This window comes from Myotis brandtii, unplaced genomic scaffold, assembly GCF_000412655.1.
Source record: "Myotis brandtii unplaced genomic scaffold, ASM41265v1 scaffold6, whole genome shotgun sequence".
Classification (NCBI taxonomy): Eukaryota; Metazoa; Chordata; class Mammalia; order Chiroptera; family Vespertilionidae; genus Myotis; species Myotis brandtii.
Genome location: NW_005370271.1, coordinates 72,422 through 91,459, shown reverse-complemented (window position 1 = coordinate 91,459; position 19,038 = coordinate 72,422). Strand labels below are relative to the sequence as shown.

Here is a 19,038-nt window from a genome sequence, read left to right as displayed (position 1 = left end):
TTGCATTATTAAATAACTTACCTCTTTTAGAAGAGAGCATGCTAGCACTAAGATGTCTTTGAGAGAAGTGTCACGAAATGAGGTAGCTATTTTCCTGTGTTTTGCTGAAGGTCTAGAATAATCAACCTAAAAAGATCAAGATGAATTTATTTGACCAGACTTACCAAATAGCAAAACAAAATTTACTAAGAAAAGGGATGGAAATAATAATTAAAGAATCATAAAATATCGAGCTAAAAGGACTTTTAAAAATCTACTGAGCTAAGTGACTTGCTTAGGGTTACTAAAAAAGTTAATGGTAGAGCCATGGTTAGAACCCACGTTTCTGGATTCTTTTAATTTAGTGCTCTTTCTACAAACCATACTGATCCCAAAATTAAAAACCAGAATTGGCTATACTTTCAAAGGCAATATAAACATATCTATATCTATATATATAAAAGCCTAAGCGACCGTTTGACCGGTATCTATGATGTGCACTGACCACCAGGGGGCAGACACTCAACGCAGGAGCTGCCAAGCTGTGGTAACTTGGCAGCTGTGGTTCTTGGGTGACGCATCTGGAACCAGAGAGGAAAGAGCCCGATTCCGGGGGGGTGTCACCCGGAGTGTGTCACCCTCTCGAAATCCAGGACCCCTCGGGGGATGTCAGAGAGCCGGTTTCAGCCCGATCCCCGCAGGCTAGGCCGAGGGACCCCACCAGTGCATGATAAAAGACAGATACTAAGACTATCAACTCCTGAACCATGTACCATATTTCACATTTAAGTAAGTAACAACTTCCCTGTTCCTCAGGCTCCATCTTTAAAATGAGAAATCTCTAAGATGATCTTCAAATTCTAACTTTCTGTAAATCAGCAAACTGAATCAGTTATATAAAAATTCTTCTATATAAGTGATATTTCTACATTCCCTCTGAATATTTTATTAATGATAAATAATTATTAAGAATAAATTTACTAAGACTAGTTCTTAAACCTCTAAAATATATATGGTCAAAACAATGCTATTAATATCATTAATATTTCCATTTATCAATAGAAAACAGCAAACGAAGTGAAGTCTGAAACCTGAACAATTATTAACACCATTCAGTGGTTCTCAACCTTCCTAATGCCGCGACCCTTTAATACAGTTCCTCATGTTGTGGTGACCCCCAATTTCATTGTTACAAATTGAACATAATTAAAGCATAGTGATTAATCACAAAAACAATATGTAATTATGTATGTTTTCCGATGGTCTTAAGCGACCCCTGTGAAAGGGTCGCAACCCACAGGTTGAGAACCGCTGGATTAGAGCATCCCTTTTGCTACTTGGTAGAATAAACCACTTTCCTTGCTTATTTTACTAGAGCAGTGGTCGGCAAACTCATTAGTCAACAGAGCCAAATATCAACAGTACAACGATTGAAATTTCTTTTGAGAGCCCAATTTTTTAAACTTAAACTATATAGGTAGGTACATTGTTATTAACTTAATTAGGGTACTCCTAAGGCTTAGGAAGAGCCACACTCAAGGGGCCAAAGAGCTGCATGTGGCTCGCGAGCCGCAGTTTGCCGACCACAGTACTAGAGTATTCATTTAGACATTCCATTTTCTGAGATGAAAAATTGTGGACCCATTTTCTACTACATACCTATATACCTTTACCATGTAGGCAAAGGATATTTTACTACTTGATGATTATATATAGAATACACTCCAGGAATAGTAGACTTTGCTTCTGAAAAAGCAGAATAGGCCAGTATGACTCAGTGGTTGAGTGTCAACCCATGGTAAGTAAATGTCAAGTAGAGATAGAAACTAGCTTGAAAGAGTTCCTGCTGGCCAAATTTGGGAAATTTTGAGCATCAAAATATGTCAATAACAAATTATAACTTGTTAAATAAAACAGGAAACTAAGAAACCATACCAATATAAATAAATGAATAAATTAAAACTGATGAAAAATGAGGTATTTTCAGAGTTTTAAAGTATCTCTCTATAAAATACTTATTATTTACAAAGGGGAAAGAGTAAATCTACAATTGGAGACGCCTGGTAGAGACAGTCTTAATCAAGTGACCACAGTGAACATCATTAGTAAAGTAACAAATCAAATCATATGTTTCCAGACAGGTGACAATGAGAAGACCACAGTGTCACTTCTGCTATATTCTTAACAAATATGTACAATCTGAATCTAATAATGAAGAATTATCAGACAATCCCAAATTGAGGGACAAAACAACTAACTTTCACAAATTTCAAGATCTTGAAAGTGAAGGAAAGATTGAGGAAATTTTCCAGATTGATGGAAACTAATAAAACTGGTCTAATAAATGAGATGCATGATCCTAAACTGGTTCTTTTCCGGGACAAATGATGAAACTTAAATGGAGTAGGAGGATAACAGTAATATATCATTTAATTTTCTAATTTTAATGGTTGTATTATGGTTATGTAGGAGAATGTCCTGTGTGTAAGAAATACACTAAAGTATTCTGGGGCCATGTCAGCAACTTATTATCAAATGGTGGTTGAGAAAAAACTTCTTTGTATTATCCTCCCAAGTTTTCTAAATAAAGTTTAAGACAGTTATTAAAAAACAACAACAATTTGGGTGTTCTCTGAATCATACTTTTATTAGAACTCTGTATTACCTGGTCTTATCTTAGTAACAATCTACCCACAGAAAACCCTCACTACCAGGGCAGTCTGTAGTCCTACCATACTATGAAGTAGGAAATGTTAAAAATAAATGCTGGTTTTTAAGATGAGCAAAAAGCTGATGGTGGTGTAAGCTAGATAATGGATACATTGCATTGCTGTACCATTCTCTTCACTTTTATGAGATAAAATATTCATACTAAAATTATTTCTAAACAGATATTTTTAAAAGAAAGTTACAGTCTTCAGACATATTTAGAGAATATAATAGGATTAGCCAAAGTCCTGGTCATAACGTCCCTGCCAACATAGTAACTCTTTTTCAGGTACTATTACTATTAGTTCTGGAGATACATCATAGATATTGACACACATCCATGAGGCAAGAAATTTTTACATACTCTGGGGAGGTAAATTAAGAAATCACTTTACATTTTAGAAATCCTTCCAATAAATCTAGAAATATTTTCTAACTCCTGATTGAATACAAGTAGAAAATAGTTATTTTGGATTTTTTTACACACAGAAACTATACTGTCTCGCCAAAGGGCGTTGGTAAGTGGTCCTGGGCAAGCTTTCTCCCTACATGCATGTATGTGTGTGTGTGTATGTAAATATATGCATGTGTATTTGTGGATACACACACACACACACATACATACAAGCACAGACCATTAAAGATGACACTTTTTATATAAAATCACTACATTCACCTTTATTACAACATTCCATATAGAACCCAACTTCTGCTTTTATTCTGTTTAGAACCATGCTAATTAAGTACAAAGTGAATATGAGCAGGTGACGATGTGCTCAGCTGCTGAGCTCATAAAGGCACTACTGGGGGGAGGCGCAGCTTCTGAAAACTCCCCTTGTATAGGGAGAAAATCCATGCTAGCAAGTGGCAAAGTGCCAAGGCCTGTTCTCTGATGAGTCCTGCTGTGTACCCATTGTTGCGTACCAATTCACCAAACCACTTCTCTTCTATTTGTAAGCAAGTAAATTATACTGCATATAATTTATTTCTTATGGTTAGTATATTACTATGTATACAGAACACAAAAGGACAATTCTTTAATTACCATGGAGCAAGGACCATGTCTAATTCCCTGTTCTTTGTAATCCTTTCTACTACTGCTGTTATTTTCAATAACAATGAAAGTGTTCCAATACTTATCTCACCAATAGACAGAAAAAGACTTGACTATTCAGAGTTTTATGCAATATAAAGATTTTATATCAAAGAAACAGCATCACTTAGCAAACGTAATGTCACCATTAGATGGAAAGGCTTACCAGGTTCATTTCTTGAGTCAATTCTGAAAGGATTATTACTCCTATTATGCAGTGTTCCACGGTACCCTTCAGAGAAAATAACAAAGTTTAGATTAATTGGGGATATGTGATTGATTGGTTCTTACAATGTAAACCAGGTAATATTTACAAGAATTAAATACTGAAACATCACATTTTCTTAATCATATATCTATTAAAATATGTAGAAAAATCACACATAAGGTCCACAAATAAAAAGAATTTCAAGTTCATTTTTGGAGGATAAATTTAGAGTTGAGTGGGATAAAAGCTCACCTATCTTAGAACTGTGTGATACTCTACAAAATTTTTCAGCACCTAGGACTTATAATAAGCTAAACCTCAAAATATAAAGATTTGGTTTAATACTTTTCATAAAAACATGAACAAAAAACATTTTTCAGCTCTATAAATTTGCTTGAAGGCTACTGAAATAGCTGCATTCAGTAAATACTAAACAGCTTAGAAACTAAATCCCTCGATCCAATATCAGATAAGATCACTTAGGCCCTTTTAATACTATTTAACAGTGAGATGTGTATGCATTTGTTATGTATCTATAATGAAGGCACCTAATGTGTCCATTGCACTGGGGTAAATACATGACTATCAATATGGTATACAGTTTTATAGCTTCTATGATGCTTTTAATTTAACCAACTTCCACTTTAATCTTAAAAATTTCAAATCAAAATTCAGATTTCATGTGCACATTACTAACAAATTACCCTACTTCAAACTCAGACTAGAAGTATGAAATAAATGCAGCATCTAATTATAGTGTAATCATAAAAAAACACTAGCATAGATGATATGCTTTTCAAGTTTTAATTTTATAGTTGGTCATTTCTTGACTATCACAGAATTCTACTAACATTGAGCCACCAAGTGTAATTAAGTTCAAATTATCTCATAATTAAAATATAAACAAAAGAAGTGTGCCCTAATTTTTCCATTTTAATTCTTTAAGACAATCTGAACTGCTTGAACTGAGCTACAGGTTTCCTATTACTGATGCATCCATCCTCTGTGTACACCAGCTGGCATTTTTAAAGAATGTTTTTATTGATTTCTAGAGAGATAGGGAAAGAGAGAGATGGAAACATCAATGAGAAACTTCAATCAGCTGCCTCCTATATACCCCCTACCAGGGATATAAACAAGACTTAAGTTCCTACTACATCTCATCAACATTGTAACAAAACTAGAGGCCTGCACCCTATAGCAATCGGGACCCTTCGGGGGATGTCAGGCTGCCGATTTCGGCCAATCCGCACTGGGCCTCTAGTATGCACATAAGATCTTTGGTTAATCTCTTCCCGCCCTCCCCCCTTCCCTCAGTCTGTTCCATGTTTCTATGCCTAAGCATTGAGTGTCTGCCCCCTGGTGGTCAGTGTGCATCATAGCTACTGGTCAAACAGTTGCTTAGGTTTTTATATATATAGATGACATTATTTGCTGTATTGTTAAGCAGTGGTTTTAACAATATGAATAAAAGAGTAAAAGCACAATCTAGTATTTTATTTTCTGAGGTTTCCAGCATTGCACTATATGATGGAGTACACCTTACATGGGGATTAAATTTTAAAGTTACTGTATAAGAAGTAGAATCTCATAAAGTCCAAATTTCCCCTAATTGCCAATAAACCAATACTGAACCATCTCTAAATTAATCCAAACTGCCAGTTTTTCCTTGAGATTTTAACAGATCACTGCTTCTTCAGCATAGTACTAGCTAAAGTAGTTTTCTTGCAGGTAGGGTTAATTTGTATGAAAAAATACATATCTTTAAACATCTGAATGTTACTGAGCAGAGCATGAGGGTCATCCTAAGACTTATATAGCACAGGAAATACAGACTTAGGTTTCCCAAAACTTTAATCACTTAGGCTGAAAACATTCTTGAAAAACTAATATAGTCAATGTGGTATAATGTAAAAATTAAATGTATTTGGGTGTACATATATATTTATATACCTTAAGTTAGCAAACTTGAAATGCTAGCTCTATGCATTACTAGGTCACTGTACAACCTTATGCAAATTACTTAACTTTTCTTTGCCTCAGTTTTCTCATTTAGAAGATGAAATACACTTCACAGAGATGTAATGAGCAATACCCAAAAACATTATATACATTTTTTGTATATATGCAGTACATAGATACACATGTTAGAAATGACCATACACTTTTGAAATAAGAAAACATAGTAATTTGCATTCTTCTTGTCTGGAAGTTATATAATGGCAAGGTACTCACTTACTGGCAATAAAAAATAAAGGACCTAGAGGATATATAATAAATCATAATTAACATGGTACTGGTAGCCACAAAACAAACCATACAGCTTTAAGAAGAGCAGTTTTTAAACCAAATAATGATGCTCTAAATAATGTTATAATGCCTTTTTACCTGAAGAAATGTCTTCACATCAGCAATAATTTCTCTGAAGACAAGCTGGTCTTTTTGAACTTCAAACCATCCCAATTTAGTGATTTTAGCAATGACTTGAATTAGGGCTTGGATGACAAAGGGAGCCAGCTTGGGTTGTGATGCCACATAATTAAGAATGTAGTTTCCTGTAAGAAAATGTTCTGTGATCATTTCTACTCTTCACTAAGATAATGTGAATCATGTGAAGAAAAACAGGTGGTGATGACATGTTCTTTGACAAAAAGTTATTCCCTTTACGCTATGTACTTATATAGTCAGTTCTATCATAAGACTTATTTTGAAAAAGAAAATTTGTTCCAATTCAATCGATATGTTAAGGGATAATTTGAGTAAAATGCAAATGTTACTTTTGCTTTTGCATGATTTCTTACAGAAAAAAAAGCGCTAAGCGAACATAGAAAACTCCAAACAGGCCAAGTGAACCAAGCCATACACACACATACCTCATCAAAGAAAATATACAGGTGGCAAATAAGCATGTGAAAAGATGTTCAACATCCTAGTCTTTAGGCAACTGCAAATTAAAACAACTGTAAGAAACCAACTTCCACATACCTATTAAAATGGCGAAAATGCAAAAACACGGAAAACACCAAATGTTGGCAAGGCTGTAGAGCAACAGAAACTCTCATTTACTGCTGGTGAGAATGCAAAATGGTACAGGCACACTGGAAGACAGTTTGGTAATTTCTTCCACACCTAAACATACACTTAACCATACGACACAGCAATCACTTTCCTTGATATTTACCCAAGGAGAAAGCGTATGTCCACATAAAAAACTGCTTTTTTGCAGCTTTACTCGTGATTGCCAAAACTTGGAAGCAATCAAGTTATTCTTCAGTAGGTGAATGTATAAACTGTGCTATATTCAAACTATGGCATATTAGTGCTAAAAAAAAAAAAGAAAAATGAGCTACCAAACCATGAAAAGACATAAAGGAAACTTAAGTGCCTATTACTAACTAAATGAATTTGAAAGGCTATACAATGTATAATCCCAACTATATGATGTTCTGGAAACAGTAAAAAGATCAGTGGTTGTCAGGGATTAGAGGAGAGGAAAGAATGAATAGGCAGAACACAGGAGTTTTAGGGCAGTGAAACTATGCTGTATAATATTATAATGGGGATATATGTCATTATACATTTATCCAAACCCATAGAATACACAACACTGAACCCTAAGGTAAACTATGGACTTTGGGTATTAATGTAGATGTAGGTTTATGAATTGTAACAAATGTACCACTTTGGTGCAAGATGCTAATAATGGGGAAGTTTATACATGTGTGGGGGCAAGAGGCATAGGGGAACTCTGGATTTTGGGCTGAATTTTGCTGTGAACCTAAAATTGCTTTAAAAAAAAGTCAATTTAAAATGAGTATATGTGTGTGAGTCAAACAAAAACAATGTTTTATGACTTAGGCTTATAATGTTTAAATCCTCTAGGTTTCTGCAGTGTCTGTGACTCTGGCTACTTAGAAAAATATCAGTCAAACAGATGAGGAAAATAACATGATCTGACCATTCAAAAGTGAGTCTAAAGATCCATCACTCATATTTTAATATTTCTGATACACAAATATGAATCATGTGAACCTTGAGACCAGAAAGCAGAAATAAATCAATAATCGATTTCTAATAGGAAAAAGATTTTTAAAAACACCATACCTCAATTATTAGAGCTTTGTCCATATGAAAAGCAAATATTCTCTCTCTCTCTCTCTCTCTGTCTCTCTCTCTCTCTCTCTCTCTCACACACACACACACACACACACACACACACACACCGTACTAGTAAAAAGGCATAACTCTTGAAAAATATATTGCTACTTTATAGAATCAGTTTCCAACTATACTAAGTTTCAAGTACTATTCATCCACATACACAATGTCTTCCTAATAAGCATTAATTTGCTTTTGGTTTTGCATGCATCACAGATAATTTTGATATAGCATCCAGAGAAATACTGGAGAACTGATTTTTCTATCATTCTGTTGTATATGAAGTTAAGACAAGGCTACGAGTATGGACTCCACAAGATTATGTGGTTTTAAATCACAGCTCTATTTCTTCCTAGCTGTGAGATCTTGGACATATTACAGAGCCTATCAAATCTAATTTCCTCATTTATAAAATGAAGGTAGCAACAGTGCCCACCTTATAAGTTTGGTGGATAAAATGAGGTAGTGCAAACCTTAGTAAAGAGCATACAAACTAAAATGCTAGTTATTATTTATTATTAATTTAAACAAATGCTTTTTTATTACACAATGTTATACATCACTGCTCATCACTAGATGGGTAGCGGAGACTTGACCACTCGTCTTTACAAAATGACAGAATCAAATAACTTGCATACCTATTAACAGTTAACATATTTAAAAGGAAAAATATATTTTAAATACGATTTGACAAAAAGCTTTTTAAACCACTTACTGATATCTATTCTCTGTTCCACTGGCAAAGGACTGACTCGGCTTACAAGTTTTGAAAGACATGTGGCTGCAAGGAGCTGGGCATAGGATGTCTGTAAAGAATAATAAAATTTATTGTCATTACAAATGAAATTAGAGTAATCAAAACTCTATAGTAGGAATTTTTCCTAAGCAATAATGAGAATTTTTCACATGAAACCAACAGTCAGCAAAAGTATACAATTTAAAACAACATATCTCATCACAGCAGAATTTCTTCACTAAAATAGAAAATAAGGTTGCAACCAAAGTTAAATTTCAAAGCAAGGAAAGCCACTTAGCAAAATAGTTCATCGAATCACCGTTATTTTATTGCAGTAGCCAAAGTGTTACATGCAGAGAAAATAAACTTCAGATCACTAGGCTTTCGGTGAGAACAATGCTCAAACAGTTGAAGACATCTGAGCAATACCAAGAGTGGATTTCAAACAAGGGCAATGATAGAAGGTTCTCCTTAGTTTTTGCTGAGTTGGCAGAAGTTACTAACACTGCCCATACTGCTTATTCCAGAAATCAATGTTAAGTTTGAAGAGACTAAAGAATTAATCTCTATAAAGAGTCTGTGAAACTATAAGACAATATTCTTAAAGAAGTTGAGAAAATACTAAATCTGTACAACCTAAAGTAGTATCTGCTAAGATGTGTCACAAGTGGTAGTAAAAATATATGAAGCAGAAAAGAGCTGCTGGAAAAATGTACAAAGCTTTTAAAAATGTAAGAATCTAAAAGCCTATGGTTACTCACTGTATTAATTATCAGTAGATACTTTGTAGTACAGAAATCAATGTTAAGTTTGAAGAGACTAAAGAATTAATCTCTATAAAGAGTCTGTGAAACTATAAGACAGAATATTCTTAAAGAAGTTGAGAAAATACTAAATCTGTACAACCTAAAGTAGTATCTGCTAAGATGTGTCACAAGTGGTAGTAAAACTATATGAAGCAGAAAAGAGCTGCTGGAAAAATGTACGAAGCTTTTAAAAATGTAAGAATCTAAAAGCCCATGGTTACTCACTGTATTAATTATCAGTAGATACTTTATAGTAATATTTGAATCTACCAGTGTTAATCAGTGGTGTTAACTGTGAACTTCAATTCATTTTTGTGAACTTATCTTCACTTCTGTAAATTTCTATCAGAAATAGTAGCTGAAAACCCTGACTTTTCCCACCACACAGTTCAATAGCTTAGCAGTGGTAAAGTTTCATTATAATTTTTTTTTTTAACTCAGGGCTGAGACTGAAATTTTTCTGAATGAGAAGAACCATTCTAAGCCACTATTGTTGAATACTAAATGCCTTTGGAAATTAGCTTTTGCTGCACATCTGATGACTCGTAATGAAGTCAACCTAAAGTTAGAAAGTTCCTAAAAGGCAAACAGTGCTTAGTATCATAATAATAAAAGGCCAGAGGAGTCACAACCGAAACAACCAAATGACCGGTCACCATGAGGTGCATGAAGCACCTCTCGGGCCCTGCTTCTCCCCTCCTCCCCCAGCATCGGCGGAGCGTCATGGGGCACCGGCAGTATCTGTGGAGTGTCATGGGGTGCCGGCAGCGTTTGCAGAGCGTGCAAGGCGTTGTGGGGTGGCGGACATGGCCATGATGGTAGGCAAGGCCTAGGGGACCCTACACATGCATGATTTAATCATGCCCTGGGCCTCTAGTTTATTTATAAAACTTAAAATGCAGTAAAGTCATTTCAATAACAAGTGATGTTGTTTGAATCACAAGTAATATCAAACTGCTTTATATACTTCCACTGTCAAAAGTTAAAACAAGTAGCAAGATCTCTATTCCTGAGTTATTTTCTGAGCTCAAACTAGTTCTAGCAGCATTTTTTCAGACTGTGATGGAAATGCAAAAGAAATATCCATATTTTAAAATCCATTTAACTAAGCAATGGAGAAGCTTCCACCTAATCTTCAATTGGAAGTGACTAATCTACAATGTATTCACATTCTAAAAGGCAAATATCAAGAGAAGTTTTAATAGAATTCTACAAATCCCTTGTAAGTGATGAATATGCTTAATTAAAATCATATATTCATGGATTGATATCAACATGTGGCAGAAGCCATCTGTATAAAAAGACATTTTCAAAAATGAAATATGTAAAATCTCATTACAGATCAGTATTAACATAGGAACACTTGCAATCAACGTTGACAATAGGAAATATTAACTTTGAACACTTATTAAGCAAAATGCTATCCCCAAAAGGATAATTCCATTCTTTTCATTAATAGACCCATACTAAAAAAACAAACACAGTACTCTATTATTATATTTTAAACTTCACCAATAAAACTTTGTGGAAATTGGTTTTCTCTCCTCTTATAGACATACTTACAAAACATCCTTGATGTTGCCTCTTGATCCACAAAATCTAAAATATTTAGTACAATCTGGCACTTTCCAGAAAAAGTTTGCTGACCTCTGCTTTAGACCATATAGTCTTGACTGTTTTGCTACGGTATTATTTCAGAGCTCTATATTTATACATCTATATCGCCCCAACTAAACTGGGAGTTACTTTAATGCACAAACATAAAGCAAGCAGGTGGTACAATACCTGGTTTTACATTTAAATATTTGCTAAAAGTTGCTGAATGAATGGCTAGGAAACTCTAGAAGGGAGGGAGGCAGGAGGTAGTCAGCATTCCTCTGACTCATTCCTTCATGTTTCAGTCAATTACAATTTGTTTTGTTAAAGCTGTCAGTCAACTTCCTAAAAATGTAACATTTGTCCACTGATATGATACATCAAGAGGGGCCAAAAGGAATCACAAACTATTTTCAATTCATGCCTATTTCCACCTCCTGGGGTCTTCTCTAAGTTTGCTTTCAGACTTTCCAATTCTTTCTCTGATTAATTTATTTGTCAGTGAAATAAACTGTAGTAAAAAGACATGTGGTAATACCTATCAGTCATCATTGCTAACCTACATGAGTTCGTTACCAATGACGTATATCCACTGATCTTCCATGATTAATCAATGTTATCAAATACTTACTGTTCCTTGTTCTAACAGAAGTTGACACTTGCTGAGACATTCTGGGCTGTCAATAAGTTCCAGGAGTGCTTTCTCAGCTTCTATTCTTTGTGCAAGATCAGTCCCTATGTAGAGATGCGTACATAATACTTCCAATTCTGCCAAACTCTTGAAAAGAAAAAAATATTTCACTTGAGTGAAAAAAATAAGACAAATGTATTAATCACAGGAAACAAGGGATGCAAATATGCTTGTGTTCGTCAACTCAGTAAGTGCTTATTGAGCTATACCACTACTTACTAGAAGGTCACAGTGGTGAACAAAACAGCGTATCTCCTACCTCCAAGTTATCTAATTATAAACTAACAGCTCTATGATGGAAAAGAGTACAGAAGGAGGGGAATTGCCAAGTCTGAGGAGTTAGAAAAGACTTGCCTGAAGTAATAACATTTATGCTGACCTGAAAGAGTGAACCAGATGAAAAGAGATTAGAGAGCAGTCCAGGCAAAGAAACAGCATTTTCCAGGCCCAGAACAGAGCTTAATCATTTCAAGGCATTAAAAGGTCAGTATGCCTGGTAAAGAAAGGGACAGCAAGGAGGAGATGCCAAACGAAGCGAAAGAGATGGGTGGGAGGAATTACGGGCAAGTTGCAGACACTATACCAATTTACATTCTTTCTCAAATTGTAAGAACTTCTATGGTTCCATCTATAAAAAAGGAAATTATAAGCATATGTTGATTTGGGGCTTCTGAACTATGTCCAAGTCCTAACCCCCCAGTACCTTTGAATGTGACCTTATTTGGAAATAGGGTCTTTGCAAATCCTTAAGGAAAGGATCTGGGGATGAGATCATCCTGGATTCAGGGTGGGCCCTAAATCTAATGACTCATAAGAGAAAGGAGAGGGGCATTTCAGATGCAGAGACACAGAGACACAAGGGGAAGGTCATGTGGAGGAGGAGGCAGAGACTGCAGAGTTATATCTACAGGCCACAGAACACCAAGGACTGCCAACAGCAGAAACTAGGAGAAAGACATGGAAAGGCAGTACAAGATAAAAAGAGAAAGGTCTGAACTTCTCTTCCAAAAGATTGAAACAAAGGGGGGAAACATCAACTTATTCTTTCACTGGAATTATTACAACTGGACACATGCCTGGCTTTCTAAATCTTTTCAGAGAAAAGGATACATACACAAAGATCCTTACTCTGGTGGGAAAGCATTATCTAAACATTTAAAATAGTTAAATTCACAATGTGGTGACTGCTGACTGACCAAGCAATCTTCTGACTAGCATTTGACTTTCCAAATAATCTCTCTATAAAGACTTCATTTTTCATGGTGAATTGATAAATTCACATCTGTTTTATACACAGCTGTCAGAGAATATGATTAACATGAGAATGCCTCAGAGAAATGAGGCCCTTCTTGATCTGACAAATCAGGTTTCAGTTATTAAAGCTCTACAAGATTTAATATCAACATTAGAAGCCCATTTAAATAACTAATGGGTAGAACAAGTAGAACTGGACATCACCTACCTCTCACAGAGTAACAATCCTATCTAATAAAGAGGGAATATGCTAATTGACCCTCATGCTGTCGCAAAGATGGAGGTGCCCACAGCCAATAAGGAGGGAATATGCTAATTCCGCCGCCCAGGGCCGCCCAAGGCTCAGGTAACCAGAGCCAGCTGAGACTTGTGCTGCCAGCAGTGGCAGCAGCAGAGGTATGATGGGGCGTCGCCTTCCCCTGATGGCTGAGTCGCCTCCCACCCCTGAGGGCTCCTGGACTGTGAGAGGGGGCAGGCCGGGCTGAGGGACCTCCCGCCCCCAGTGCATGAATTTTCATGCACTGGGCCTCTAGTCAAATATAAACAGACAATGCCCAATTTCCATAGTCGAGGCGACAATGACATAATCCTGCCTACAGCCTAAATAAGGATCTTCCAAGTTATTCTGGACTTATTTCTGGCCTTTGCACTTGACATACACTTAACCCTAAATGATATAACTTCTTTCTATAGAGTAATTCCCAAACATACATCTATCAACAGGTAAATGCTGAGTAAAAGAAGCCAGACAAAAAGAATATGTATTGTGTCCTAGCTGGTTTGGCTCAGTGGATAGAGCGTCGGCCTGCGGGCTGAAGGGGCCTGGGTTCAATTCCGGCCAAGAGCACATGCCTGGGTTGTGGGCTCGATCCCCAGTAGGGGGCATGCAGGAGGCAGCCGATAAATGATTATCTCTTACCATTGATGCCTCTCTCTCTCTCTCTCTCTCTTCCTCTCTGAAATCAATAAAAATATTTAAAAAATAAAAAAATAAAAGTCTCTCTCTCTCTCTCTCTCTCTCTCTTCCTCTCTGAAATCAATAAAAATATTTAAAAAATAAAAAAATAAAAGAATATGTATTGTATGGTTCTGTAAGAACAGAAGGCAGATCAGTGGTTTCTGGCTGGAGAGGGAGAAAAGGAGGCATTACTTTGGGGGGAAAAGAAGGGTACGTTCATAATCTTGATTTCAGTGATGGTTTCACAGGTACATACATATGTCAAAATTCATCCATCTGCACAGTTTAAGTATATGTAGTTTATTATTTGTCAATTATATTTCAAAAAAGCTGAATGAAGGCTTTTGTTCTAGGGGAAAAAATAGTCCCCTAATAAAAAACAAATCGATGAACCACAAAAATCCCACCTCAATTCAACTTAAAACTCTATTCAATTACTTCCCTATATTTTTCCTGCTTTCTGGAATTGAGCTTCTTGATTACCACTAACAGAAAACGCCTTTATCTTGAAGTTATTCATTTCCCACAAACTCTTTGCTTCTTCCTCCCTTTACCACCTTTTCCTGAAGGCTTATTCTTGAGCCTCTTGAAACACTTCCTTCTGCAATGAATTGGATAGTATTGTTTTAGTGCTTTCTAGTTTACAAAAGTATTTCCACCTTTTATTTTTTAAACCAATCCTGAAAGTAGACTCCTGCAAAGTACGTATTTTAGCACACCCATTTTACAGATAAACTGAGGCTGAGAAATCAAATATTGCTCAAGATCAAATACACAGCAAATGATCAATTTGGAGTCAAATACAAAACCCCATCGACATGTTGTCTCCTCACCATCCTGCCATCTTGCTACCCTTTACTTGAGTCATCATCAACTCTATCTATTCACCATCTTTATATCTGTCTACAAATGTCTTCCTCTGGGGAATCCAGAAAGATGCTGAAAACAGCCCAAAAACATCAGAAACTGAATTGAATGTATTTCCCACAGATTTCTACTTCAAGTGTCCCTTTGTTTTCTTTCAGTGGCTTCTGAGATCTAGACCAGAATCTAGATTTACAATCTTGATGTTATCTTTGGCTCTTCCTTCTCCTTAGTCCCTCCTGTTTAATTAAGAGTTTGGCTCTACTTGCCCAAAGGAAAGTCTGGCCTTTGCCCTTAGATTCTGGGAGATAATCTGTCATACCTGATAGGAGTGTTTTTGTTCAGAATTAGGGGGGAGTGGGGAGGGAGGTACACCATATATTTTAAATTGGGGGCTGGCCACACCAGAAAGGCCAACCCATGTTTTAGGGTGGGGAATCTGGATTATACAATATCAGTTTCCCCAACAGATTGAGATCAACCACATGGGCAATGAATCAATCATGACTACATAATGAAGCCCCAACAAAAACTCCAGAACTCAAAGCTCTGGTGAGCCTCCCTGATTTGCAATACTCAGTGCATAATGCCCCACGTATGTGCTGGAGAGTACTACGTCTAGAGGACAATAAAACTTTGTTTTTGGAATTCTCCCAGACTCTGCCCTATGCATCTCTTCTTTCAATCAGTTTTATTCTGTGTACTTTACTGGTGATAAACTGCAACCATGAGTATGATAGCATTCAGTGAATTCTGTGAGACCTTTTGATAAACTATCAAACCTGAGGTTGGTTCTGGGAAACCCCCAAACACACCTTTGGTGTCAGAAGTGAGGGCACTCTTATGAACTGTGCCCTCAAACCTCGAAGCCTGGCTAACTTCAGGTACAGCCCTAATTTGTCATAAAGTCCTACCATTTCTTTTAAAAAAAAGACTCAGACTGAACACGATATTCATAGCTAGGAGAGCAATAAAACAATATTTTCGAACTGTGGCCTCCAGTGCTCTGGATTCTTCATGGGCTTCTTTGGGAATGAGAGTGGACACTTTGGAATCTGCCACTTACTTACTAAGTGACCTCAAGCAAAGTATTTAACCTTTCTAATCCTCATTTTTGAACTTAAAAAATATTATTTTGAAATATCCACCTTCCAAAATAACTGTGAAGATTAAGATAGAAAAAAAAAATGAGAGAAAGCATAATCCGGTGTCTGGCACACAGCAGATCCACAGTAAGTTGTAAATAATCTCTAGTTACTGATAATTATAAAACACCATATTGGTCTTTTGTCTATAGTTTCTCCAATTCAAGTCCATCCTGCCAGGATAATCATTCCTAAACCCTCGTTTCATCATATCACCATCATGTTCAAATATAATAGTTCACAATCACATCTAGACCAAATAAATCCGATAGCCTGGCTGGGTATTAAGAAGCATGGCTATAGTCCCTGGTTCTGGAACAATCCTGAGAGGAAAAAAAAAAATTGACCAAGTAGGTTCTCTAAATTTTTCCCGATGTTAGCTCTTGATTCTCATCAAGGTCCCTGTATTCTATGAATTTAGCCTACATTTTACTTGTTCCCAGCTCACTTTCCTCACTCTGCCCCTTATGGACTATCTCCTCTCAGATAATCCAGATCCATAATTCCTTTGGGATAGAACACCCTAACTCTCAGCTTCCTAACCAGAATGCATGTACCTTAAATGGGTTATCAGTTTGCCTGATATTGATCTCCCTGCCCTCTCAGCACTCAGGCTTCTTTCTGGCTGTGGGCAATTTATGTCAATGAGCTATACTATTACCATTTTTTATGTCTGCCATTATGTGAAAAAGATTGTGGAGCAGTGCCCTAAACTCACCTTACACAAATCCACTTCTTTACTCATCACCTTAACAGCATAATTTTTGACTGGCTAAGATATGGATATCAAAGAACATGGGATTATGAGATATGAGGTTTACTCTAACCCTAGAGCCTAGGGCAGTGGTTCTCAACCTTCCTAATGCCGCGACCCTTTAATACAGTTCCTCATGTTGTGGTGACCCCCAACCATAAAATTATTTTCGTTGCTACTTCATAATTATAATTTTGCTAGTTATGAATCGTAATATAAATATCTGATATGCAGGATGTATTTTCATTGTTACAAATTGAACATAATTAAAGCATAGTGATTAATCACAAAAACAGTATGTAATTATATATGTGTTTTCCAATGGTCTTAGGCGACCCTTGTGAAAGGGTCGTTCGACCCCCAAAGGTTGAGAACCGCTGGCCTAGAGTAAGTCACAGTTGTTTTCAGACTCAGTGTCTTCAGGAAGAAAATACATACATATATGCACACTTCTCAAGTTAGTTGTGGGGCTCAAAATCTACAATGAACATAAGCTAGGCACTGGTCATCATTGTTAATTCATGCTCCTTGAGTTAACTGGACAACAGTACAATCCTATAGACCAGGAAGAATTCAAACAGAGAAGTTTTGGAGCTCATTCCTGGGCCCCCAAACTATCTGATCTTTTATCTGTCCAACTCCACTTCTGAGCTGTCCACAGCTGCTGTGAAACACATTGCTAGAAAACCAACATGGGCAGTTCTGGCATTAGCAGCTAATTTTCAAGCATTCTACCTAAGTAGGAAGAAGTCTTCCAGGGCTGAGGGACTTAGTGTTATGCATCATCTTTCCAAGTCTGAAAATGTTCCAAACTTCCACCACAGTTTTTAATTAACCTCAAGAGATACATCTGAATTATGAACATCTGATTACCTATTTGCAATCCTTAAGTCCTCCCTCCGAGATTCTTCCTGTCAAAATTTCCCAGGGGGCATATTTATAAAGTGATAATAAATAACGTTATTTTGACCTCGAGACCCTCAAAAAGGCAATGAGTCAAAAGGCAATGTGTGGGGCTCCCCACCGCCTAATCCATAACACCCTGGAGCTGCCAGTTACCTGACATGAGGGTGGCTGGTTGGAAAGAAAAGATCCTTTGGAGAAAGAAATAAGGAATGAGTCAGTGTGACCACAGGGACTTCAAACAAGTCTACAAAAAGTAGGTGACACTTAGATACACTGTCACCTTATCTAGAAATTGCCTACCCTCCCCCAAGTCATCTCCCCACATCCACAGCCTCCTCTGCTCCCCTCCCTTTTGTATGAACCCTACGCTCCAGCCAGAGGGAACTCCCTGCAGTGTGCCATGTCCTTCCACCCTCCTTTGCCTTGGCTCACACAGGCCTTTTGCCTCCACACCCTTCCCTTCCTCTTCACCTGGCAGCTCCTACAGTCCTTTCAAGACCTACTAGCCCTGCCGGGGTGGCTCAGTGGTTGAGCATCGGCCTATGAACCAGGAGGTCACGGTTCAATTCTGGGCAGGGCACATGCCCGGGTTGCAGGCTCAATCATTGGTGGTGGGGGGCGGGGGAGCAGGAGGCAGCCGATCAATGATTCTCTCTCATCATTGAAGTTTCTCTCTCTCTCTCCCCCTCTCCCTTCCTCTCTGAAGTCAATAAAAAGATTATTAAAAACAACAACAACACAAAACACCTACTAGACAGCAAGTTCCCTGAGAGTAGGTAGCATAAAGTTTTGCTAGATCTGTATCTTCCTTCAGGGCGCAGCAGAGTGGGAATTCAATACCTAAGCGGGCAAACGGAAGCTCAAACAAGCTCAAAGCATCGCCTGCCCAAGCACAGCAGCTCAGTGCCGCGCACCTGGCGGGCTGCCCCTTTCCGATGTCCCCATGATGAACGCTGTCATCATTTCCCACCGGCACTGTAATTATCCCGAAATCAAGGCAGGCGGGATGGTAAAATGGTGCCACCCTTCATCCCAGAACTTTGCACAGGGCGGGAGACACCGGGTTGGGGGCGGGCTCTCTAAATGTTTGTTGCAGGAATACCTGGGTGCACGTGCCCGCGCAGCCGCGAGCATCCTCAGCAGCCCGCGCCCGCGCCCGGGTCCCTCCTCCTCCAATGAGG

The 19,038-nt window shown here is 37.4% G+C and overlaps 1 protein-coding gene across 1 annotated transcript in view; it reads right to left on the bottom strand.

Annotated features, from left to right (window-relative positions):
• The window catches only part of RANBP17 (RAN binding protein 17), a 220,837-nt gene extending 203,895 nt beyond the window's left edge, over positions 1 to 16,942 (bottom strand). Inside the window, exons 1-6 of the mRNA XM_014550316.1 lie at positions 16,916 to 16,942; positions 11,917 to 12,063; positions 8,863 to 8,953; positions 6,378 to 6,544; positions 3,948 to 4,013; positions 22 to 126 (exon numbers count right to left, since the gene is read on the bottom strand). Of these exons, the coding sequence (XP_014405802.1) occupies positions 22 to 126; positions 3,948 to 4,013; positions 6,378 to 6,544; positions 8,863 to 8,953; positions 11,917 to 12,063; positions 16,916 to 16,942 (603 nt within the window). The remainder of the gene's footprint in view (positions 1 to 21; positions 127 to 3,947; positions 4,014 to 6,377; positions 6,545 to 8,862; positions 8,954 to 11,916; positions 12,064 to 16,915) is intronic.
• Between the last annotated feature and the right edge of the window lie 2,096 nt (positions 16,943 to 19,038).